We start from the raw sequence: 26,717 nt of genomic DNA, 5'->3' as shown, positions 1-26,717 counted from the left end.
ATTAAATTGCTTAAATATATGTATACCACTTAGGCCTAAATAAACATTATTAATTAGAAAATTATATTGCAATACTTGTCTAAAGTATTTGTTTTTAGCGATATTACATGCATAATGTGGGTTTCCGTCGGGTAATCCGGTTTCCTCCCACATAAATGACCCCCTAGCGCAAACATCCGTGCATCAAAGGACCCCATTGGAAATAAGCTGTCGAGCTTTCATGGGTTATCCTTGGTATTTATGTATGTATATGTTTGTGTATGTATATACCGAATAAATATTTATTTATTTAATGTGCATATACATGTAAGATATTTTTATGAAATATACCAATGTTTAGAGGACAATAAAAAGACTTAACACCTTGAAAATATGATAAAGCTCTCATCTTGGAAATTTAGACGTAATGCACTAGAATTTTTATGCAAATATCCGGATCGGGATCAAATGGTAGACTGTAATTTAAAATAATTCCTAAAATAGTAAAAACAAACACAATGCACGTACATAGTACTTATATATTTATTAGGTTAAACTAAAGTAAGAACACCTACAAAAAAACCCCGGTTTAATTAGATTTTTGAAATTTTACCAGCGTACTCTAAAGTACTTAACGTACTCTGTTTAGTAGGACCAGGGTCAGAACTCCGTATTTTAGGTGATACCTTTGCAACGCGATGGTGGTTTAGTTTTACCTAACTCAAGATGGCGAATCAGTTTGGCGCAATATTTGATAATGTCAGAATGTGTAATATTTATTGATCTTATGTAATACTGTAGGGCAGCCGCGTGTGGTAAACCTTTAATTTACGATGATACATTAGTTTTTTTTTCTTTACACGAGGTACATATATCTATTTTGCTTCTTAAAATCCCAATAAGTGACCATTTCTAAAAAAGTAACATCTGACAACCTGAGAATATCGAGATTTGAGTGGGTTTGGAAAAGTGAAACAAACTTGGAACACCAATAAACTCAACCCATATGTCAGCTACCAGCGATGGGGACAATAATGAAGTGGTCACAGACATGTCGCTGCCTCAAAACGTTACCGAGTCGTTGCAAAGGTCCCCGCCTCTTGCTAGAGTGCCGCAGCCGCAGGGCAGTCCCAGTGTCCGTAGATCACCCTCTTCTGGAAACCAGCAGACGTTAGCAGACTTCTTCATTGGAAGACGTCGGAGTGGAGGAGGTGCTGAAGAGCCTCGTGCTACCTCGGGAAATCTAGGGCCAGTTCCCCCTCTACCTGTCTTCATTCTAGATGATCATACAAGGGTAATGCCTCCAATCCATGCAATCTCTACATTTAACAACATGGTCATATAACCTACTGGTAATTTAGTCATCTTTATGAGTAGAATGTGCAGACCAGTGTAAATATAGATTTGTTTAAACAGTGCCCCATAATTTGACCAATGTTTTGCAAGTACATTATGATTTCTGGTAACACCTTACCCTGTGCACCAGCATCTCTTTATGTAAACCTTGAGACATTGAAGTTAATAGTAGTTTTAAATAAGGGTGCAGTTTTTTTTAGAGGCTGATCAGATCAGCAGGATCATGGCTTACTTCATTCTTGTGTTACTTGTATTGTAATGTTGAGACATGATCTACTTTATTGAGTTCTTGTCAATCTGACTAAAGTACAGACCTATATTATTATATATAATAATATAGGTCTGTACTTTAGTCAGATTGTGTTCTTGTATGCTCAGTTGTATTTTTAAATCAGTTTTGCATACTAGTGCATATATAATATTATATCAACAATGCATTGACCCATGGCATGGTATCCCTAGTGCATAATAATAAACTACTTGACAATATTTCATTTGAATTGTTCCATCATAATTTGTTGTAATCTCTGTTTTGCTTTATGGTACAAGGTGACACAATATTGTATATTGATGTATACATAAAGCTGTTTTACAATAGTTTGCACACATAGCTGGAGATGAAAAATAGCAGCAATTTGGTTCACATTATTCTATACTGATAATGATACATAATTATTCAATATTGTGACTGTCTGATTCATCTGTATTGTACATCCAAAAGGAAAACAATCTCATTCTGGTCAGTGGGGCTGTGTACTGTCACTATTGGTCAAACATTTTTAATACAATATTTATATTAGCGATATACAATTATATTGGATTTATTTCATTCATAGAAGTTTTCCAATATGAAGATAAATCTAAGAATGAAATGGGTGTTTTGACAAGTTTTTTTTATTAGAGCTGGCATAAAATTTTTCCATGGATCTGTCTTTAATATCCCAGAACATGATTTATTAAAATTCAATGCTACTGAATATTTTTCATTTCATTAGTAGTGGACAGCTTGTCAGTCAATGAGGATTTAATAATTATAGAGCTTACAAAATTTCTGGTTGTCTCCCTTTGTGCATTCACTCTCACTATCATTTGTCAACTGAGATGTTCCATATACTTTTCTTTTCCTAGGAGTCATAATGTAAATTGCACATCATTTTATAGACATTTGCATTTGATGTATTGCAATCCCAGCTTAATTAGTTATTATCAAACCCGACTCCATATCTGGCGTCCGCTACATTGGATAATCAGAGTGTGCATCAAAGTACTGGTATGACACCACACCTCTACTATTCATATGAATGAAAATTACATACTTCGGTATCTCACTGTAGGTTCCCTCTGCTGAAGGAAGGAGTACTACCAACCTGGATGCCCGTGGTGATGTATCGGCTGAAGTCATATCAAGTGAGGAAGAGGACTCAAGATCTTCAGACCAAGATGTGGTATTGACAAGGCCATTGTAAAACACTCATGTGCTTGTATTACAGCTGAAGTGATATTTCTAGTGCTATAAAAATACATATTGACAAGAATATATTTACAATTTTCAGGAAACCATTTCTGATACCGATGAAGAAAATTCCAACCCCCCTCAAGGAAATTCTCTTGAAGAAAATTCCAACCCTCCTCAAGAAAATCCTCTTGACGAGAATTCCACAGAAGCAACATCTAATGTCCAGTCAACTTCTCGGAGTCAACAACCCTGGGAGTCTGCACTACAGCCAATACAGGCTTCTACCAGTTCCCCATCAGATTTCAGAACTCCCAAACGACGGCGAATCATGTCCTCCCCTAAAAATCCAGGGGCAGCTACTGGTGAGCCAGAGGATGAGGAGGAAGATGGAAATGTGAGGAAAATTATGTAATTGTTTCATCATGCTCTGTACAGAAACCACAAATATGCAGATCATGTACAGCTTTCTGATTTTTGTTTAATATTGTTAATTGCAACACTATGAGTGCGTTCAAGATCGCCGTTCTTTGCACTAGTACAAATATCCTGTCGATCCCAACTGCCAAGTACACAACCTGAGAACGGGTTCGAGGTACAAGAACTCACACCACATCACACCACATCGGTAGGTACATAGAACACGTTTGTGCGTCACTTGTTTTCGTAATTCGCAACTCTTAAGAACGGAGCACGAAAACAACGGGGACGGCAACCTTGAACACACTCAATGGTTACACCTTTATTAATGCCATGCATTGATGTAAAGCTTAAACATACATCTACTATTCTAGAATGCTTCTTTATTGTTTACATGTATCAAGATAAATGTTTCTTAGAGTAAAACGACTGGGGAAACTGACAATACTAATGCAGTTTAATTTTCCTGTGGTTTAGAGTTGCCCGATCTGCTTCGAGGAGTGGTCCACCTCAGGCTCTCACAGACTTGCATCCTTAAGATGTGGCCACTTATTTGGACAAAGGTTAGATATTGTTTCATAATTGCTCAGAATGTTAATTTCAATCCTACAGATGCAATGTAGTTGGAAAGTTTATAACAATTGTTTTAATGTTAATGGCATCAATAAAAAAAAGCACAAAATAGCAGAGAATAATGAAGTGGCTATTTGAAGATTATGTCAGGTAATATCTAGTTTTGTTTCAGTTGCATAGAAAAGTGGTTAAAAGGCCAAGGTGGAAAATGTCCACAATGCAATCATAAAGCTAAAAGGCAAGACATACGAGTTCTGTATGCCAAGTCACTCAAGGTAAGAACAAGTCACTCAAGGTAAGAACAAGTTGTCAGGTACATTGTTTATCTCGTGTCTCGGAGTAAGGTGTCGCTGCAGGGTTTTCAATAAGAAGCGGCATATGGCGAAATGTTGCTGCTTTGAATGACTGAAATTTCTGGCTTGAATTTCCTCAAACGTGATGCACAACATGATCGTCAAGCACATTATAACAATATTTTAAGATATATTCTATAAATCAAATAACTTGTTGTTTATTCAATTAATAAAATCCTGTGCTGTTCTGGGTCATATGCAGGCTTTCTAGTTCTACTGTAAAAAAAATGCTTGCCAAAATTAAGGGTAGTTGCTTTATGCATAGATGACATCCAAGGTATTCCGAATGTTAAGTGTTATGAATGTAAATAAACAAACATGTTCAGTGACCTCAAGCACCAAGAGTTTTTGCAAAGTGGTCTAAATTAGGGGTGAGGAAATAGTTGTCACTTTATTAAACAAGAACTTGAATTATGAAGTGAAGTTTTATTTATGAAATTTGCAAATTAGATGAACCAGCAATATATTTTGCTCTGTCTTGTGTGCCAGATAATTGATGTAATGTGGAATAGTCCAAAATCTATTAAGTTAAGTAGATATAATTAGTCCTAATGTATTGCTTTCAAAAAATTTTATATCACAGTTTCTTAAGTTAGCTTCAACAATAAACCACTATCATGACTATATGACCAAAATAGTAAGCTATGCAAGTACAATGGTACTAAAAAATATCTAGACACGCTCTACGTCCATATTCATATCAATGATCCCCCCCCCCCCCCCCCCCCAAGTTGTTTTAACTTGTAAAGTCTGCAGAGGCCTAAATCAGCCTTCTTAAAAGATCTGTCATTACATTACTTAGTAGGATAATTTATGACCTCTCAGTTTGCTCTTGCCAAAGCATGATTGATTTTGCTAATCTAAATATTCTGGTATAGTTCTACTTAAAACAATTTCACAAACATCATGACCATGATCAATTCACGGGGCCTATTTTTACACCCAGATATTATAAAAATCTTAAAAGAAAAAAATATAGATTTTGTTTTTCAGACACTTTAAAATCTTATCAGAAAAAAAAAAACCTGCACATGATATAGATATTGTCCTCCAGATTAACACAGAATATACCATTTTGAATGCTTCTTTTCAAAAATTTTCCAGGAGATGAGAGGGCATGCCTCTGGACCCCCTAGTATAATTGCATCTATGGTGCTCAATTTGACAGGCCTCAAATTCTAAATTCATCTGCTTACTTATTTCTTATTGAAAACCCTGTACTGGAAATAGGAAAAGTGGTTATGTACATATGTCTGTTGATCAGAATAAACACATTAGGTCTTTTGAAGAATAGGTGTCTTGGCTAGAAGCATGAGATAATTGTATACTCCACAAAGCCAAACATGCAGAAATTATGCCATGCTTCCATTATTTTCATATAACCCATAACACAAAAAAATCTAGATGTTTACTCCATATTTTATATTTATACCTATCCAAAACATGAAAGTTTATGACTGAATAATTAATGGTTAGTGATTGGCAATCGGGGAAAACATTAATCGATGATCGGATTAATCGAATGTACCTTTTCGATTGATTAATCGAAAAATAATCGAATTTTAATTATTTCAAATTTATGGCATAAATATATTGAATTTATTTTTTACCCCAGATATTAAAGGCCGGGAGTAACCTAGAAAATTTTACACCCCTACAGCAATTAAGCATATATGGCAAGAGGGCAGGGCTTAGCAGTGTTATCAGAATAAGCAGCAATCTGATGCTTGACTCTACACATGCTCTGTAGCAGACGATATTTTGAACAGGGAGACTGGCATGATTTATCAAAATAAACTAAAGTTTTCCCGCATTTTTCTACCACTCTGCTCGATCTGTGAGGCACTGAAAGGCTATGTTTTTACTTTAACAAAACTTCACCCTAGGAACTACAAAATGAATTCATCATTGTTTTATCCATGTCTTTTAAAACATGTAGTTTTTTTTAATAATATACACAAATATTGGTATATATGATATACTAATACTTATGATTTTCCTCTTGGTACCTTTCAATTATGAGAAGAATTTGGGGGGAAATTGTAGCTGTGCAATGGAGGACATGTGCATTGAAGGGTTATTAAGAAACATTTTGTCCATTATGATATTTGGAGACCTACTATCTGTGATTGTCTCTTTTGGCATTGTAATGTTCACATGTAAGAGTCCAGATTGAGAGTAATTTTAGAGTGATGGTTGATCAATTGGACATTTGTCATCATTGGTGAGAGACAATTAATGGGAGTTACACAACTGGCCTAGGAGATTGTTGCTTAATCAGACAAACATCATGCTTGACATTATTCGAGAAAAGGTACCAGCAATCCTGCAAAACTCTGAAACAGTGATCAGACTGAACAGTCCTAATGAGTTATTTTCATAAAATTAACCAATTTTTTTAATGGAATGTGATTATATATAATTAAAAAATAAAATTTGGATTTACCAATGATATATGAGTAAGTACTTTTTTTCCACGTTATACAGTGATTTGATTACATGTTGCCTTTGGTGCAATCCCTCTTATCTAGAACTAGACAAGCATGCTCCTGCAATATGTGAGTCAACATCCGGTGTAAACAATAACAAAAGATAATCACACCCACAAACTGCCAATCTCTAGTTTGAAATATAAATTTAGCCCTGCTTCAGATTTTTTAGGCCAAAATTAAAACTTCATGAGAATTTATATCTAAAATAGATATGGCCAATATATGCACAGTTATGAGGGGAACAAGCATACCTATTTTAAAATTTCAGTACAACAGCTTAATCTTTATTTTTGCAAAATAAGTGCTGCAATTTGAATGTGACCAGAAAATTCATATATTCCACCATTTTCACCGATTGGCTGCTTTTATACCCAATTGCCGGCCTTTAAGTTAATTAGAATAAAATCATTAGATAGATTGTATCTTGTTTAACATCTCCCTCGAGAATTTTTCACTCATATGGAGACGTCCAAAATCATAATTAGAAATCTGAAGTTAATAATCCCATGCTTTCGATTTTATTTTCCCGGGATAGGGATAGATCTCTCAACTTTTGTTGTTCTTCTGGGATCCGGGTCAGAATAGAGCCTCATTACCCCTTGCTTGTTGTAAGAGGCAAAATCTGAGGCACTGTGTTACAGCAGGTGTGACATGATAAAGATCCCTCCCTTTTCAAAGACTGTAAGCACCGAGCATAGACAGGCAATTTTGCAGGCCTTTACTGGCAATGGTCAGTGATGTCTCCATATGAGTGAAAGATTCTCAAGAAAAACATTAAACAATCTTATCGGATGATTCAGCTTCGTCAGCCATTTTGGATTTTAGATAAGTTGCGGCAGGAATATTCATATTATTTTTTAAAAATACCGATGTCGGCGATTTTCAAAATGACAATCGATTATTCACATCGTTTCAGTTATAGCGACCGATAATCGAAAGTCGGCGACAATCGGTACATCACTATTAATGGTAAATTTTCATTGATAATTGCAATTGTTTTAACATGAATTTACATATATACATAACATAATTGCACAAAAGTACGAGATCTTAATTAAATTTTTTGCAGGCTGTTGACACAACAGAACGAGATCGGGCTCTGCAGGACCTTGAGAAGGAAAAAGAAGTTCGACGGAAAGTTGAAATGGAGGCTGCCCAGTGTCGTCTGCAGTATCAACTGGCAATAGAAGAATGTAACAGACTGAAAGCCGAGTTAGACAAGGTCAAACGACAGCTACAGACCACAAGGTAATTCAACAGACTACAATGTAACAGACTGAAAGCCGAGTTAGACAAGGTCAAACGACAGCTACAGACCGCAAGGTAATTCAACAGACTACAATGTAGCAGTGGTTTGGGACTTTATGGTAATTTATTATTGTAGTCTTTTATTCATTGGTAGAGTTGTAAATGCACTAAATTAAGATCAGTGCTATCAAAAGTTAAACTTCTTGATCTCAAGCACCAATATCTCAAATACTATGGATATGTTGAAGTGAGTTAGGAGTCCCAACTACGTTTTCTTTATTTGTTTTAACTGAATATCTCAAACCCTCTGATATCTTTTAAGTTTTTTCCCAGCCCCATCAAGATAACAAAATTTAAACAGTCTGACTAAAGTCAGGCCTTACTAATTCGCTTCCTACAACGAAATGAATTAGTAGGGGCAGGCTTTAGTCAGACTGAAGTTTGAAGTACTAGTAGTATCATGTAACACAACATTGATGACATTCATGATTCTCTCCAGCATTGTATTGAAATTTGATATATGGTTGCCAAAAGAGTAGATACAAATCAACAGGGCTAGACAAATAGCATTGCTGGATGCTCGGGGCAACAATTTTTACTGGTTGGGCGAACTAATTGATAAGAGGTGGCTGTCTGCTGAGCAAGTAGTAAATGGGAGGAAACTTAAAATAAAAACATCAATGTCAGTATAACAGTTTAAAATGACTGATTCACGATTTTCCCCAAAATTTTGGTTTTCACTTTTAATGAGCAAAATCTATTGTCTAATGTGTTTAAAAGATATCACATAAAATTTAAGGTTATACATTATCACAGAGGCTCATTTTAGAGAGTTTATTATTTGTTTTGTAAACAAAGATTGCGGTATGTTATTGTTTACGAAATTTTCAAAATAAATGGATATCGATCTAAGTTTATTATATCTTTCACATATCAAGCACTCTTTGGGTAAAATGTGTCATCTCAAAGTTAAAATTTGTGACTATGCAAAATTAAGATGCTTTATATTACAAAATTAACATTTCACTGGTTAGTTTGTATACATGAAAAGACTCGAGTCTTTGTTTACATAACACAGATTTAAAGCTAAAATATTGCATTTATTCCTGCGTTCAGAAGGTCAAAATTTTGGCTGTCAACATTAAATGAGTTATATTTGTAATGTTAAACACCAAAAATGAAAAATATTTTTTTCAAAAATTGTGAACCAGTTCCGTTAAATGTCAGTGTAGATATCAATATAACAAACTAGATGTCAGTGTAACAGACTAGATGTCAGTGTAACAGACTAGATATCAATATAACAAACTAGATGTCAGTATAACAGACTAGATATCAATATAACAGACTAGATGTCAGTGTAACAGACTAGATATCAATATAACAAACTAGATGTCAGTGTAACAGACTAGATGTCAGTGTAACAGACTAGATATCAATATAACAAACTAGATGTCAGTATAACAGACTAGATATCAATATAACAGACTAGATGTCAGTGTAACAGACTAGATATCAGTATAATAGACTAGATATCAGTATAACAGACTAGATATCAGTATAACAGTCTAGATATCAGTGTAACAGACTAGATATCAGTGTAACAGACTAGATGTCAGTATAACAGACTAGATGTCAGTAGAACAGACTAGATGTCAGTGTAACAGACTAGATGTCAGTATAACAGACTAGATATCAGTGTAACAGACTAGATATCAGTATAACAGTCTAGATGTCAGTATAACAGACTAGATATCAGTATAACAGACTAGATGTCAGTATAACAGACTAGATGTCAGTATAACAGACTAGATATCAGTATAACAGACTAGATATCAGTATAACAGACTAGATGTCAGTATAACAGACTAGATATCAGTGTAACAGACTAGATGTCAGTATAACAGACTAGATATCAGTGTAACAGACTAGATATCAGTATAACAGACTAAATATCAGTATAACAGACTAGATGTCAGTATAACAGACTAGATGTCAGTATAACAGACTAGATATCAGTGTAACAGACTAGATATCAGTAGAACAGACTGGATATCAGTATAACAGACTAGATGTCAGTATAACAGACTAGATATCAGTGTAACAGACTAGATATCAGTGTAACAGACTAGATATCAGTGTAACAGACTAGATGTCAGTATAACAGACTAGATGTCAGTATAACAGACTAGATGTCAGTATAACAGACTAGATGTCAGTATAACAGACTAGATATCAGTATAACAGACTAGATATCAGTAGAACAGACTGGATATCAGTAGAACAGACTAGATGTCAGTGTAACAGACTAGATATCAGTGTAACAGACTAGATATCAGTGTAACAGACTAGATATCAGTATAACAGACTAGATATCAGTATAACAGACTAGATGTCAGTATAACAGACTAGATGTCAGTATAACAGACTAGATGTCAGTATAACAGACTAGATATCAGTATAACAGACTAGATGTCAGTATAACAGACTAGATATCAGTATAACAGACTAGATATCAGTGTAACAGTCTAGATATCAGTGTAACAGACTAGATGTCAGTATAACAAACTAGATATCAGTATAACAGACTAGATGTCAGTATAACAGACTAGATATTGGTATAACAGACTAGATATCAGTATAACAGACTAGATATTGGTATAACAGACTAGATATCAGTATAACAGACTAGATATCAGTAGAACATACTAGATGTCAGTATAATAGACTAGATATCAGTATAACAGTCTAAATATCAATATAACAGACTAGATATCAGTGTAACAGACTAGATATCAGTGTAACAGACTAGATATCAGTGTAACAGACTAGATATCAGTGTAACAGACTAGATATCAGTGTAACAGTCTAGATATCAGTGTAACAGACTAGATATCAGTGTAACAGACTAGATGTCAGTATAACAGACTAGATATCAGTGTAACAGACTAGATATCAGTATAACAGACTAGATATCAGTATAACAGACTAGATATCAGTATAACGGACTAGATATCAGTGTAACAGACTAGATATCAGTGTAACAGTCTAGATATCAGTGTAACAGACTAGATATCAGTATAACAGTCTAGATATCAGTAAAACAGTCTAGATATCAGTATAACAGACTAGATGTCAGTGTAACAGACTAGATATCAGTATAACAGACTAGATATCAGTATAACAGACTAGATATCAGTAGAACAGACTAGATATCAGTGCAGTGATTTTTCTACATTTTTTTTACAATGGTCCTGTGGCTTTCGAATTGGGAAAAATTGTCGACATTTCATTCAAATTGGGAAAAATCAATTTTATCATAAATAAGTTTCAAAATCATATCAAACATTATATTATCTTTATTTTACACATCTAATTTTCTTTAACCCAACTATTCTATCCAAATCATCATTCCTATAACTCTTTGTTAAGTCTTATGTGTATAATTCACATCGAATGTTTATTTTTTTCAAATACGTTTTCCTTTAATAATTTTTGTATTGGGGGAAAATGCAAGCTAAATTGGGAAAAAATGGCAATTTTTAGGAGGGGAAAGGGCCGAAATTCGGACCCAAAATGGGCCTTAAAAAATCACTGCAGTGTAACAATGTATGGGTTTGTGTTGACTAAGTGGGTATAAAATGATCATACAGGTGACCTTATAAAGTGCATGAGACCCCCCAAAAGGGGAAATTTTCAAGGATCCGGAAATTGTCTCACATACTGATCAACTAGTTTTATATTTACCAATGTAATATACAATGTCCATATACATCCAAATAACATAATGAAATTTCATTGGCGCTTCCCTAACAAGGATATACAAGTACCTTCACAGCTCCATTTCCAATTCTTGGATAAAAGTGACCGGTCTTTCCACATTTGTCTTGCTTTGTAGGTCTGATTCCTCCTCTGGTTTAGCGACATCACTATCACAGGCCAAAGATATGAATGGTCACTTCAGGCTGGACAAAACCATCAAAATTTGGGAGGTGAGACAATATTTGGTTACTGGTCTACGAGAAGACTTCTGTGACATTTGTTTTCCTGATTGTTAGAGTCCATGATTGCAGTAAGATCTTTCGTTTCAGGCGGGAAACTGTCGTGTGATGTCATACACTCCTTCTCTAGCCACACTTGTTGTCTCTCAGCCGTCATCTAGTCCCCTCTTCCCAGGATTTGGCTTTAAAAAGGTAACTAAAGATGAGTAGATTATGATGTACAGGATAAAAACATGTTGCAGATCTGACTTGGTATCGTGATCAGTTTGGTATTTTTAGCTCATTTGAGCTGAAAGCTTAAAGGGAAAGGCAACCCTAACCACATTGTTGCCTTTATGAATAAAGTATTACTTACTGATATCGTAATTGACAGTCTTTAACAAAATCCTTGCTTAACAATTACATCAATATTAATCTATCTTCTATTTCAAATTACCCACTGCTAAGAGAGCAGCCATTGAAGTTTAATTTATTACGTCACACCGGCGGTTCCGGTTTATTTCTTCAGCAGCACTGTAAACATGACAAGTCACGAACAGTCAAGTTTTGGAGCGGTATAGATTTAAGCCCATTCTTTCGCAAGAAGAATTTAAGAAAAGACGTTCAGTCGAGTCGCAGACCAGGTAGATGGTACCCGTTTCTTCATACATGTAAATATCTCAAACCTCAACTTGTCATTACACAAATGATGGATTCACAGTTTACATAGTATTTTCTTTTCAAATAACTTTGTTGGGTCGGGTCAGGAATTTCGGGGGGGGGGGACTTTTTTCACATCTCCCCTTCGCATTAACGTAATTAACTGCTTGACAGGAAGGCATCCACCTATTTACAATGTATTCGTAAAATCTACCACATGCACATCAAATACACATCTTTGATGATCTTAGAATCTCATCAAAATCGGAATAGACGGTGTGACGTCAAAATTATTGATTTTTGTGGTCTTGAATACGAAAGAGTTCCGCATCATGGCAGCCTCTATAGATAGCGGAAATTTCAATTTTTAATGTTTTCATATTAGTACTGCAGCTTATCTAGGCTGTGTATATCAACAGAATAGTATGACAAAAGTTTATCATATAACTAATCCTACCATTTATCATCTAAAAAAAAAATTGTGTTGCCTTTTCCTTTAAGTGAGCTTTTTTGATCACCCAGTGTCTGTCTTCTGTCTGTAAACTTTTCATACTTTCAACTTCTCCAGAACCACTGGGCCAATTTTAACCAAACTTGGAACAAATCATCCTTGGGTGAAGGGGGTTCAAGTTTGTTCAAATGAAGGACCATACCCCCCTTCAAAGGGGAGATAATTGCAAAAAAGTAGGGTGGGGTCATTTAAAAATCTTCTTAAGAACCACAGGGCCAGAAAAGCTGAAATGAACATGAAACCTTCTTGACATTGTGGAGATTCAAGTTTGTTAAAATCATGACCCCTGGGGGTAGGGTGGGGCCACAACAGGGGATCAAAGTTTTACATGTGAATATGTATAGGAAAAATCTTTAAAAGTCTTCTCAAGAACCATTAAGCCATAAGAGTAGAAAAATACCTAAACGCTTCCTGGTATAAAGTAGATTGAAGTTTGTTTAGATCTTGGCCCCAGGAATAGGGTGGGGTTACAATAGGGGATCAAAGTTTTACATGCTGATATATAGGAAAATCATCTTCTCCAGAACTGATGGACCAATTTCAATCAAACTTTGTACAAATCATCCTTGAGTGAAGGAGATTCAAGTTTGTTCAAATGAAGGGCCATTCCCCCTTCAAAGGGGAAGATACTCACAAAAATGCAAAAACAGTTTGGGGTCATTTAAGAATCATCTTCTCAAGAACCACTGGGCCAGAAAAGCTGAATTTTTATAATCCCTGCGAACGAAATTCAGGGGGGTATATAAGAATCACTCTGTCTGTCTGTCTGCAGATTGGTGTCCGGGCCATAACTTCTTTGTTCTTTGACATAGGCATACCATATTTGGCACACAGTTGGATCACCATGAGACGATGTGACGAACACCTTTATGACCTCTATATGACCTTGAACCTTCACCTCAAGGTCAAAATTTAAAAGTTTTTTACAATGGATTTGTGTCCGGGCCATAACTTCTTTGTTCTTTGACATAGGCATACCATATTTGACACATAAGTGTATCACTATGAGAAGATGTGTCGGGTACCTTCATGCAGTCTATATGACCTTGAACTTTGGCCTCAAGGTCAAAATTGATCATAGGGTTTTGACAGTCATACCATAAGACATGGGTGTATGTCCATGAGACTATGTGTCATGTACATTCATGACCTCTTTATGACCTTGATCTTTGATTTCAAGGTCAAAATTATAGGTTTATACCATGGATTTGTGTTTGGACTATATCTTCCATTTTCTTCTACAAAGGCATACCATATTTTTACACTCAGGAAAGAGGTAATTTATACCTATTAACAACACCCTTTGGGAGATTGGGGTAAGTGGGGGTATTCTTAGTGAGCATTGCTCACAGTACCTCTTTTTTTATACCCCCCGCAAACGAAGTTTGGGGGGGTATACTGGAATCACTTTGTCCATCTGTCCGTCCGTCTGTCTGTCCGTTTGTCGGTAGACGCAATTTGTCCGAAGTTTATTTCTAATACCGCTGAACATATTTCATTCAAACTTTATGCACATCTTCTATATATTATGTAGTTGTGCATCTCCTATTTTCATTGAAATATTTTAACAGTTATAGAAGTTACGCACATTTTCTTTTCATTTTGGGGGTTGCGCACTTTGTCCAGAGTTTAATTCTAAATACCATTGAATAGATTTGATTAAAACTTTATTCTCATCTTATATATATAATGTAGTTGTGCATCTTTTATTTTCATTGAAATATTTTAACAGTTATGGAAGTTACGGACATTTTCAGGTTTGGCATCCACATACTGTATCTGCAATCTTGTGACTTCTCGGTAAAACATAAAGTGGCTCATGTGTGTTGAATACTTATTTGTCAGATAGTATTTATAATCTCAACTATCCCTGGCAATGGGATTCATAGTAAACTGCCTTTATTGCAGCTACTTAGAATTGTTATACCAGTGGAAAAGATTACAATATTACCAATACTTGAGCTAATGTCATTTATTTACTGACAAATTCAATGACAAAGTAAAGTTGGCATAACATAATGATCTTTAACAAAGTGGATATAAACGAAAGACTAGAAGAGTTGACCAGGGATTTGCAATCATACAGCCTAAAATGTGCCAAATAGTATTCATTGTTTATATTAAACATATTTTTAATATTTCATGTACTGCTGTACTGTAGAATATACACTTCTGCATTCACATTGATTGCCCTGTAGATAATGTGAAAATATCCAATGTGCTTGCATTAAATATTTCCCATCATCTTATATGCCCCGCGGGGGGTATTAGTCCCATTAGGACAGTTCTAGTTTTTTTGAAAGCTTCCTGACATATCGAAGATTCAAGTTTGTTAAAATCATGATCCCCGAGGGGTAGGGTGGGGCCACAATAGGGGATCTCATGCGAATATATAGTGGAAATCTTTAAAAGTTTTCTCAAGAACCACTGGGCCATAAGAGTGGAGATTTACCTGAAAGCTTCCTGGTATATAGTAGATTCAAGTTTGTTCAGATCATGGCACCTGGGGGTAGGATGGGGCTACAATAGAGGATCAAAGTTTTACATACAAATATACAGGGAAAATCTTTAAAATCTTCTTAAGAACCATTGGGCCAGAAAAGTTTATATTTACATGAAAGCTTCCTGGCACAGTGCAGATTCAAGTTTGTTCAAATCATGGGCCCCTGGGGGTTGGATGGAGCCACAATAGGGGATGAAAGTTTTACATACAAACATATAGGGAAAATCTTTAAAAATCTTCTCAAGGACCACTGAGCCAGAAAAGCTAATTTTTACATGAAAGCTTTCTGACATAGTTAAGATTCAAGTTTGTAAAATTCATGGCCCCCGGGGGTAGGTTGGAGCCACAATAGGGGATCAAATTTTTACTTACAAATAAATAAGGAAAATCTTTAAAAATCTTCTTCTCAAGAACCACTGGTCCAGAAAAGTTTACATTTACATAAAAGCTTTGTGACATAGTGCAGATTCAAGTTTGTGAAAATCGTGGCCCCGAAGGGGGTAGGTTGGGGCCACAATAGGGGATCAAAGTTTTACATGAGAATATGTAGGGAAAATCTTTAAACATGGGCCAAGGTGACTCAGGTGAGCGATGTGACTCTTATAGTTTTGAATTCTTTAATTTACAGATCAGTGCAATGGATTTCAAGACCTCCCAGTTCCTAACAATCCACAGTAAACCTATCCGAGACTGCTGCTTTCATCCATTTGTGGATGATGGAATCTTGCTAAGCTGTGGATTGGACAAGACCGCCAAAATGACAAGTGTTATCAGCAACACTGTTGTACAGACGTAAGATCATACCTTTAAATATTCCTTGAGACTGTGAATTCTTCATGTACACATGGTGCATGTCGCCCTGTTTAAAGACGAACGCACATGGAAGTGCTTTTTGATATAATTACAGATAAATGCATTCATATAGTGGATTTTATGAATGATGATTAAAATGTGAAATCTAGGTATGATCTTCCCAATCCTGCTTGGAGCTGCGTGTGGAACACAGACGATAGAAATTTCTTTTATGCCGGGCAGGCTAATGGAAATGTGATGGAGTTTGACATTCGGAACACCTCTGAGCATGTCCAGGAACTAAACACAGAAGGCATCAGGTCGCCTGTGGTTTCCCTACAGTACATTCCAAAAGACATTCAAGCCAGTTTCAGGTACCTGTCCAATATCAATTTATGCATGTAAGTTAGGTTAATACTTGATACGATCTTCTGCAATGCAAGGATTTATGGAGAAAGATTTTTGTTGAAATCTATTTAGGTAATAAAATTATGAATGATGAATTTTTTCTTGTTGAAGATGTTTCCTATTCTGCTATAGCAATAAAATGATTGTTATTTTACAGACCTGGTGGGTTAGTGGTGGGGCAGCTTAACAAGATCTCGTTTTATGAGAGGAAACCAGACAGTCAGTATAGACTACACATGCTACCACTAGAAGGTACGAAATCATGAAGTCGGACAACATTGATACAACATTTGTAAGGGGTGTGAAAACCTGTATGTTGTACTACACATGTTATTGAGTACAGTTAGTATTTTGTACTAATCCTTCAAAATCACAAATACGAGATTTTTTAAATGTCTATAATAAAAAAAAAGATTGTCTTCCTATAAACAAACTATTCACAAGGGATATCAGTATCACCACTATCTTGGAGTTGGTTTTCTTTTTTACCAGCTGATAATTAGACCCCTACCATTTAGAAGCAACTCTGTTAAGATATTACCACTCGCATTGTCATGGTGAAATAGAAATAAAGTCCATTTATTGGTTATGATCAACCGTCAAACATGGTCTACTGCTTCTCAAATGTGAAAAACATACAAAGATAAATTCTAAATGTTACGCTTTGTAATCGGGTTCAATGTTCTTTCCCGGAGGGGACCAGTTTATAATACTACATTCGAAAGTATATATAAAAGTGGAGGCAGAGAACCAGTTGCACTGTAAGTTGTTTCACAACATGGCGACTTTGTTAATTTCGGATTTACAAAACCAAATAAAACACTGACAATTGGAGGAAACAGTCCTTTAGATTATCAGGACGCACACGGTCTCGACGAAATAATAATGGCGACACCAAATGCACTTAAAGGCCCTTCAGTAACCGCTGGGTCGGTGAGTATTCCTGGGTAGTGTTCCATGACGTCACAAAATCTATAAAATGTAAATACTGCACTGGCAGTAAAAGATGTAATCCTCTTGGGCATAGAGACATATGACCTGTAACCTATTGAAACTTCAAAATATATGCAATGAATTATGATGGTATTCATTTCATATGTATTGAACCAATATTTATCCATTTGATGAACAAAACATTGCACTGTAGTGTACCCTATATTCAGTGTAGATCAAACTTGCTGCTTTTAGATTAAGATATTTAAAAAGTGTGTCCCTTAAGACTCCTAGAATTCAGCCCCAGAGAGTTATAATGACTAATGACCTTTGCAACTCAAAAAGTTCGAAAACATTGGTGAGCATTGTCAAGAAGTGCAGATTAAAATTTGCTCGATTAGTGGCTCTCATAGGTTGGGTGAGGCCATAATAGGGGATCACAGTTTTACAGGGGAATGTATGGTAAGAAGTTTATTTTATTGAAACATTTTGTTTGAAATCTTAGTTTTTGATGATTTTAGGGAATCCACTATTTCTAATGATAACGGTTATGTTGTTTTGCAATGTAGCAATGTTGTTTTGTATATACATTTATATGACAGTTACTTTTCAAACATTTTGAAGATCAATGGTAGTCAAAATTTAAATCAGAGAAACACAGAACATGAAAAGAAAAAAAAATCAGTTTGAAAATTGCAGATTTTTATTTGAATTATATAGTCAAAAAATCTTTAGGGTTGACAGCAAAAAAGTAGGATAAGGACACAGGAAACACACATTTTATTTTGGCTTAATACTGATGCATCTCTATATTGTGTTGATGCAAATTAGGGGTGGTCATAACCCATTGGGGCTATGGTGGGGTCATATAAATGTGGGCTCAATTTTTTTTGTAGAAACAAAGAGGATAAAACTTTTGCAAATGAATAGCAGGTTGAAGGTGACTTAAGTGAGCATTGTGGCCCATGGGCCTCTTGTTTTAGAGTTAAAACAACATCTAGACTAGAAGTATTCGTGAGTATGCACAGTAAATGAAACAATCCTAAACAGAAACAAAGAAAATCTGTATCATTCTGGTTATAGCGACGGACATTTTTCCACTGTGTGTCACAGTATGTATTTATTTGCTTTCAGGTAACTTGACAAGTCTATGTTTTGAAAACCACACCCGGCATCTGTTGGCCAGCTTCAGACCGACGTCCAAGCACCCCACCAGTAGACACCAAGTGTGTAGAGTCTACGTATATCTGTGGGATGACATCTGTGAATTTGAGTGTTGACCCTGCTATTATTATACTCCCCCCCCCCCCCCCCCCCCCCCCGCAACAAGTTGTTGGGGGATATACTGGAATCGGGTTGTCCGTCTGTCTGTCTGTCCGTCTGTAGACGCAATGGTTTCCGGGCTCTAAAGCATTATCCTTTCCACCTACCGTCACCATATCATATATATGGACTACCCATGGGATGAAGATGTTCCCTATCGATTTTGGGGTCAAAAAAGGTCAAAGGTCAAGCGCACTGGACATCGAAGTAGCAATATGGTTTCCGGGCTCTAAAGCGTTATCCTTTCCACCTACAGTCACCATATCATACATATGGACTACCCATGGGATGAAGATGTTCCCTATCGATTTTGGGGTCAAAAGGTCAAAGGTCAAGCGCACTGGACATTGAAGTAGCAATATGGTTTCTGGCCTCTAAAGTGTTATCCTTTCCACCTACAGTCACCATATCATACATATGGACTACCCATGGGATGAAGATGTTCCCTATCGATTTTGGGGTCAAAAGGTCAAAGGTCACGCGCACTGGACATTGAAGTAGCAATATGGTTTCCATTTAAATTCTTTAACAGCTTTTTTCATCGCATGGAGATGCTGTGTTCCTAGATAATCCATTTCTCCCTACAAACGAGAATACCCAAGGTTTGTCATGCCATTTGTTTTTTACGCTCAGAAAAGAGGTAGTTTATACCTATTTAATATTACCAACACCCTTTGGGAGATTGGGGTAAGCGGGGGGGGGGGGGGGGGGGGGGGGGGGGGGGGGGGGGGGGGGGGGGGGGGGTATTCTTAGTGAGCATTGCTCACAGTACTTCTTGTTGACACTGATTTTGATCTGGCTCTGTTGTCTGTTTTAGCTATGGGAGATGACCTCTGTGAACCTTAGTGTTGACCTTGCTATTATTGACACTGATTTTGATCTGGCTCTGTTGTCTGTTTTAGCTGTGTGAGATGACCTCTGTGAACCTTAGTATTGACCTTGCTATTATTGACACTGATTTTGATCTGGCTCTGTTCACCGCTTTAGCTACTGTATATACTTGCCTATAGGTTGGTTCGCCGATATGTAGGTCGTATATTTTGGAGGGATTTGCCATTAACTTTTTTCAAGAATCAGTTGACGATTTCTAATGTTTTCACCTGTTTCAAATAATATTTTGTGAAATGCACTGATATTTATTTATTTTCTCCACAAATCAATTTCAATATACACTTGAATATGTAAATACTTGTTCTTTATGCATATAATCTTAGAATACATGAATAATATAATATGTCCAGTCAACGTTAATCATGATAATTGTCGGATTACGAAGTCGTTAAAAAATACTCTACATTACCCTGTCCAGAAAAATGCTAGTCTTGTTAGGACTCACCTATAAGTTGGATATAGAGTTTTGGACCAATTTTGAACTCCCAAAAATCTGACTTATAGGCGAGTATATATGGTATGTGAGATGACCTCTGTGAACCTTAGTGTTGACCCTGCTATTATTGACACTGATTTTGATCTGGCTCTGTTATCTGTTTTAGCTGTGTGAGATGACCTCTGTGAACCTTAGTGTTGACCCTGCTATTATCAACAACGGCTGTAGCTGCCAAGTAATCCAGACATTTCACGGCAGTCAGACACAGACAGTGTTAACGAGAACACTCTTGATGACTCACCCAGCAGATGACAGTAGATTGTTGGTCTGTGCTGGAGAGGAAACCACCTCAGGGGTATGTGTCGATACTCCGTATAGTGTTTCACATGTTATTTTGTTTAATCTTTGCAACAAAACCAGTTTATGATGACCTGCTCTGTATAAAAAAAATTTAACTCTGATTTAAGAAATTTTGCACAAGAAGTAGAGTTTAGTCTTGCAAGCAATAATTTAGGTATTCTGTGCTAGAGATGGAGTAGCTCTATAGAAATGTCTCTTTTATATGGTGTCATGATTAATTGTAGGTCCATGTTTGGGACACATCGTCCACTCAGCTTGTTCAGCGATTACCCAGTGGAGGAATAGTTGTGGACACTTTTTGCATAAAACTAACCACCAGACTTATCTTGCAGCCTTGACTGAAAAAAATCTAAAAATTCACCGCTGGTGCTGATACAGACACATTTGTGCATTAGTTCGCCGTCAGCAAGGTTCAAGAATTGCATTATCTTTGTTTGCCCCAGTATCAAAGAGACAGCTATTTTGCATTAGGGTAATGGGCAGTGGATCATTGTACCTGTTTTAGTGTTCCAATGCTATTGCTCACAAGCCACTGTGATTCATGTTTTACCTTAGGATGTTATCAAAGATGTGTTAGTTCCCTATTCAGTGCAGGCCAATTTAGTCTTTCAGGATGAGAGAATTTCTGTATGCATTGCATGTTGTATGTGTTTTGATGAATGTATTGTGTGATGGCAATTATCACAGACCTCACTCGGAGAAATAAAACGGATTGTTAGGAGATCTCTGTTGTCCAGTTTCTATTCACACTTCTACATCTGTTGCAAGTCTTCAAGGTCACAAAACAACTGGTGTTGTAGACTGCACTAAAATTGTAAACTAGTTTCACAGTACGAAATAGAATGTTATTATAATTATTGTAAATTTATATAGCGCTTTACGTAATCAAGACAATTACATGTACCTTAAAGCGCTTTACATGTAAAACAAACTGAAACCAAAGGACAAAAAAAGCATAAAGAAAAAATACACACAAAATAATATTAAACTGAAGTAGTTAAAAAGTTTAAAGTAGACCTATACACGGCCTACGTCATAGTCAAATGTAAATGCGGAACCACGCGTCCGTTTTCCGAAATGTGGTATTTCAAAGATAACAGTTTGATTTTTACATGGCGATATGATTGTCCGATATTGATTCCTTCCAAGGCGTTCTTATCAGCTGCGGTCAAATTTTGTACAATGCATTTAAAAAAAAAAAGGGGGGGGGGGCTAAAGATGATTCAAGCTTTAGATAAAAATCGGTTGGAGAACAGACAACATTTTGGCGGATGAGGGCGTCCGTGAGATACATTGACTATTCATGTATGTAAAAGTTTTACAATAATCCATGTTCAACATATGGATTTACGCGGGCATCAGAAAGTTGGAGAGACGGATGGGAAAGGGGGACCAATTCATATTTCCACCAGCACCATAATAACAATATTATTTCTTTTGTGAGGATCCGGGTGAAAGTAGGTCCTCAGTACCCCATGCTTGTCGCAAGAGGCGACTAAATGGGACGGTCCTTCGGATGAGACCACAAAAACAGAGGCCCCGTGTCACAGCAGGTGTGGCACGCTAAAAATCCCTACTGAAAGACCGTCGGCGTCGAGCATAGGCCTAAGTTTTGCAGCCTCTCACCAGCAATGGTGACGTCTCCATATGAATAAAAAATTCTCGAGCGTAATAATTGCTAATTCAAAACTACGCAGCTGTTGAATCCAAATTATCATGAACAAATACATGGTAAGCTTGTGTAAAAATAAAAGTTCACATTTCGCTGCTCTAGTGACCACAGATGTCGTAGTTGTGTTCGCTGCTCCAATGTTGCAGATATTGACACAAGCTTCAAAGAACGGCGCAAGCTTCAAAGAATGGCTACAAATAATTTGTTTTATTTCACCGACCGTCATAAGCTAATTAATCTTTGAATCGAAGATCCAGCGGGAGGCAATTCCACAGGGTTGATGACACATCAAATCGAATCGTCTTTCACCATCACCATACAGTTTAGGGCTATTCCAGAAATAAATACATGGAGGCACCTTTTGTATATACCAAGCACCCATAAAAAAAAATTACCCCATGACCCATCAAATTGATAAACTCATTTTACAATGACCCATCTAATTAAAAAAAACAAAAAACTAACCAGACCCACCACAAAAATATTTTTAAAAATGAAAACGGTACAAATCTCGCGAGGTTTTCGGGACACATTCTAGTCAATGACGCGGTAATGCCTGTGCGACATTGTATCACAGTAGTTCTGAAGAAACGATGTCACATCAACAATCAAAGGCATCTATGGCGGGAATGTTGGAAAGATTGGGAGTCCAAACGATGCTATTATCATGAAATGGGTATGGATATGTTTTCCCACGAATCGTTCGTCTTCTAATGGAGCCCGCGCCCGGAGGCCTCTATATCACCATCACACTGACTGATAAATATAACGCATCGGTACCCTCGTATAAATCAACTAAGGTTTGCCTATTTTTATTAGAAAACGGAATACCTATTGGTTTCAAAATATTCCCAAAATCGATGCACTGTAAACTGTAATAATCTACAGAACAGAGTTCGTCGCCATCACGTCCAAAGGGACCCTACTAAACGCGCCTCTAATTTGAAGAGTGCCGTAATGGAAAGTTATGCGCTGCAAAGAGCGACAACTCGAATAGTTCTATGTTACTTCCGATTTCGAAAGCACGTTTTCAATTTTCCCTCCGACGTTTTGTAACCAACACGACAAGAGCGACAATAAAAATATTCTGAAAACTCAACACCCACGTGTCACAAAATAAAACAATAGAAACTACCCACTACCCATAATAAATATTTTTTAACAGTCCAACCACGGACCAAATAAAATATGAAAAAATACGACCACCCACACAAAAAAATATCATTTGCCGCCCGACCCCCCCCCCCCCCTTTTGATCATTTCTGGAACAGCCTTTAGTACAAAGGCGTGGCTTTAGAAAGGATAAGGAATCCGCAGAACGAAGTGTTTGCTGTGGACGGTTCACTTGAACTAGTTCCTGGATGTATGCTGGAGCTAATCCTTGTAGGACCTTGAATTCATACAATAGGATTTTATATTTTGAGAATTGCTGTAATATGCTCATGTTTCTGTGAACATGTCACTAGCCTGGCAGCAGTGATTTGAGCTTTCTGTAACTTCTGCAAGGATGCTGAATTAACACCATAAAGAAGTGCATTTCCATAATCAAGACGGGATGTAATCAGTGATCTAACAATTGTCCTGCAATCATCATCCGTTATTAAAGATCTAATTCTACCGATAACATGATTTAGTCAGTGCACTTATTTCACATTTCATGCTAAGTGTGCTATCTAAAAGCATTCCAAGATTTTTGACACACAAAGCAGTAGTGATGACAGATCCACCGAAAGCCGGTTGATATCCTGTGAATACACTGGCTTTACGTTTTGGAGTAAAGATGATAAGTTCTGTCTTTCCCTGATTTAGCTTGAGAATGTTGTTTTGGATCCAGTTGTTAATGTAAGAAAGACACCGTTCTAGTCTGTCTGCAATGCTGTCCCAGCTGTTATTCGGATTTATAATCGGGTATACCTGGGGGTCATCCGAGTAGCAACGTTACAAATGTAAGTCTGGCAAATTTCTCCGATTGGTTTGGAAAACACAATATAGACGAGATCCTAATACAGAACACCAAAGTGGAGGAGGAACTCTCTGGACTATGTAGATCCAATAACATTTGGTTGACTTCTACCAGAGAGAGAAGACTTTATCCATGACAGAGCCGATCCCGTGATGCCAAAAGCATACACCTGATCAGAATACCATCATATCCATGGTGTATGACGTCGAATACGGCTGAAAGATCAACCATCACGAGTGCAACACGGATTTTTGTCCAGTGCAGAGGTAATATGATAAACCCCAAATAGAGTCGTTTCTGTGGAGTGACAATCGCGGTAGACAGGTTCCACCTGGTCATGAAGATGGTAAGGCTTTAGATATTTTCAAGTCGAGCTACTACTGCTTTTTCCAATATTTTAGATAGAAAAGGTAAGTTTGATGCAGGTCTGTAATTTTTAAAATTCATCCATGTCAAGTCCTTTGCGCTTAATTTGTGGTCGTACTATAGCTTTTTATGAAATTCAAATGCACGTTTTGATTCCAAGAAAAATTTGTTCAGAACTTTCGTGGGTATTGGATCTAATCTAATTCACAGGACTTTGATAATATCACGTACCTCAGAAAGCAACACTGGCTCAAACACTGCCAAAGGAATACCATTGAACTTGATGTCAGCCCGAAGAACCTCTTCTATAGAAGGGGACGTGCTCGAAGGACGAACTATCTCTGATTTTCTTAATTTTTCCAAGAAAGTATTCACCGAATTTGGGATGCAAGATCGATTTCGTTATCATGCAGAGACAAAACTGACACATTTGTATTTCCGATGAGATTTTATGCTTGAATAGTTGTTTCGAGTCGCTGCCTAATTCCTGAATTTTGTTAGTATAGTATTGTGTTTTACAATGTAGTAAAGGTCTCGTAACCTGCATACACTTCTTTAAAATTCCACTGTGGACAGTTCTGTTCATCTCATCCGTTCAGCCCTCCGACGATATCTCTTGGCAGAATGAAAGTCGTCTGTAAACCATGGCGTGTTGGGTCGTAAAGTGATCTTTGATTTTTGAGAAGTATGAATATCAATATTGGCTTGAAGGACCGCATTATATGCATAGTAAGTTTTTCAGCGGATGTATCTTCGTTCGTAAAAGTTTAATAAAAGGTTTTTTTTTCTATGTCGATGTCAGATAATTTCCGAAAGGTTTGGTGAGACGCAGCAAAGAACGAATTGCAAGATGATCCCCAGTAATGTTGTCACATACCAGGATCTTGCCTCTAACGGCGCTCCATTCAAAGTTGGGCTATCATCTCTGGTTATTAACACATCCAAGATATGCTCATGAAGATGTGTCGCATTGGAAACAAGCTGTAGTAGCCCCGTTCTTAAAAGCCGTCCTGGCATCTTTGTCACTGGGATCATCAAGATAAGAATTGAGATTTATAAATTGTAAAAATGATAACTCGTCAGGAATTAACACTGTTTATATGTGATTTTATATCATCAATTAGTACCATGAGATCCATGTTATTTGGCTGTTATGTGATTTTGTCATCAGTTAGTACCATGAGATCGTTGTTATTTGGCTTTGGTATGATTTTATGTCATCAGATTGTAGTGTTTAGAGTTTTAGCATCTTTCAGTTATGTGCCTTGATCCCAAGGCCAAAACTTTTTCAACAAAGCAAATTTGAGATTTTTTAGCTTCCCCAGGGCCTCCTTGATGGGACCAAAACTGCAACAAAAATTTGCCTTTTTAAAAATACTTTCTTCTCCAACATATGTGGGTGAAAAACCAAATGCATGGAGCTCTTCAACAATAATAAGAAATTCATGGCCCCCTTGGTCATGGGTTCGGTCTCTAGGGTGGGGCCAATATGGCCATATAAGGAAAATATGATAAATCTTTAAAAATCGTCTAGATACTCTCAGCCATATGTGAGAAAACTAACTGCATGGTCATGATGCCCATAAAGATCTCCATGTGTACGTGCAATTTGTGAAATTCATGACCCCTGGGTCAAGGGTTTAGGCACCTGTTTGGAGCCAATACATGTATATGGCTCTCTAGTGAAAATGTATTAAATCTTAGAAAATCTTTACTCTCGAACATGTGTGAGGAAAAACGAAATGCATGGTTATGATGTCCATTTTGATTACCTAAACCTCGGATAAAAGACCTTCTTGCAAGATCAGAGAGCACTTTTGCTTTTAATCATTGTATGGTTGGTGTAACTCACAAGAGGGTAAGACTATCAATAAATAGTAGTACATCAAATTAATCTGAATAAAGACGTTGATATCGAGTCTGTAGGTCAATAGACATTTATACAATATCATAAACCACAGCTATATAGGTTTACTTCAGGGATACTAGTCTTTTGTCAATTTCGTCATGCTTGTGGTGAATTTCACAAGAAACCACTACACTGA

At 36.7% G+C, this 26,717-nt stretch overlaps 1 protein-coding gene across 1 annotated transcript; it reads left to right on the top strand.

The window, feature by feature from the left end:
* Nucleotides 1-650: 650 nt before the first annotated feature.
* Nucleotides 651-21,392, top strand: LOC125646922 (E3 ubiquitin-protein ligase RFWD3-like). The gene is given in 15 exon segments (XM_048873583.2): nucleotides 651-1,273; nucleotides 2,670-2,780; nucleotides 2,889-3,185; nucleotides 3,686-3,771; nucleotides 3,954-4,056; nucleotides 7,696-7,874; nucleotides 11,773-11,866; nucleotides 11,966-12,067; nucleotides 16,157-16,320; nucleotides 16,491-16,694; nucleotides 16,886-16,980; nucleotides 18,796-18,887; nucleotides 20,478-20,666; nucleotides 20,896-20,977; nucleotides 20,980-21,392. Coding segments are annotated over 15 exon segments (2,151 nt in total). The 5' UTR covers nucleotides 651-985; the 3' UTR covers nucleotides 21,045-21,392.
* The last annotated feature ends 5,325 nt before the right edge of the window (nucleotides 21,393-26,717 follow it).

This window comes from Ostrea edulis, chromosome 6, assembly GCF_947568905.1.
Source record: "Ostrea edulis chromosome 6, xbOstEdul1.1, whole genome shotgun sequence".
Taxonomy (NCBI): Eukaryota; Metazoa; Mollusca; class Bivalvia; order Ostreida; family Ostreidae; genus Ostrea; species Ostrea edulis.
The sequence above is the reverse complement of the archived record's forward strand: the minus strand, read 5'-3'. Positions and strand labels throughout refer to the sequence as shown.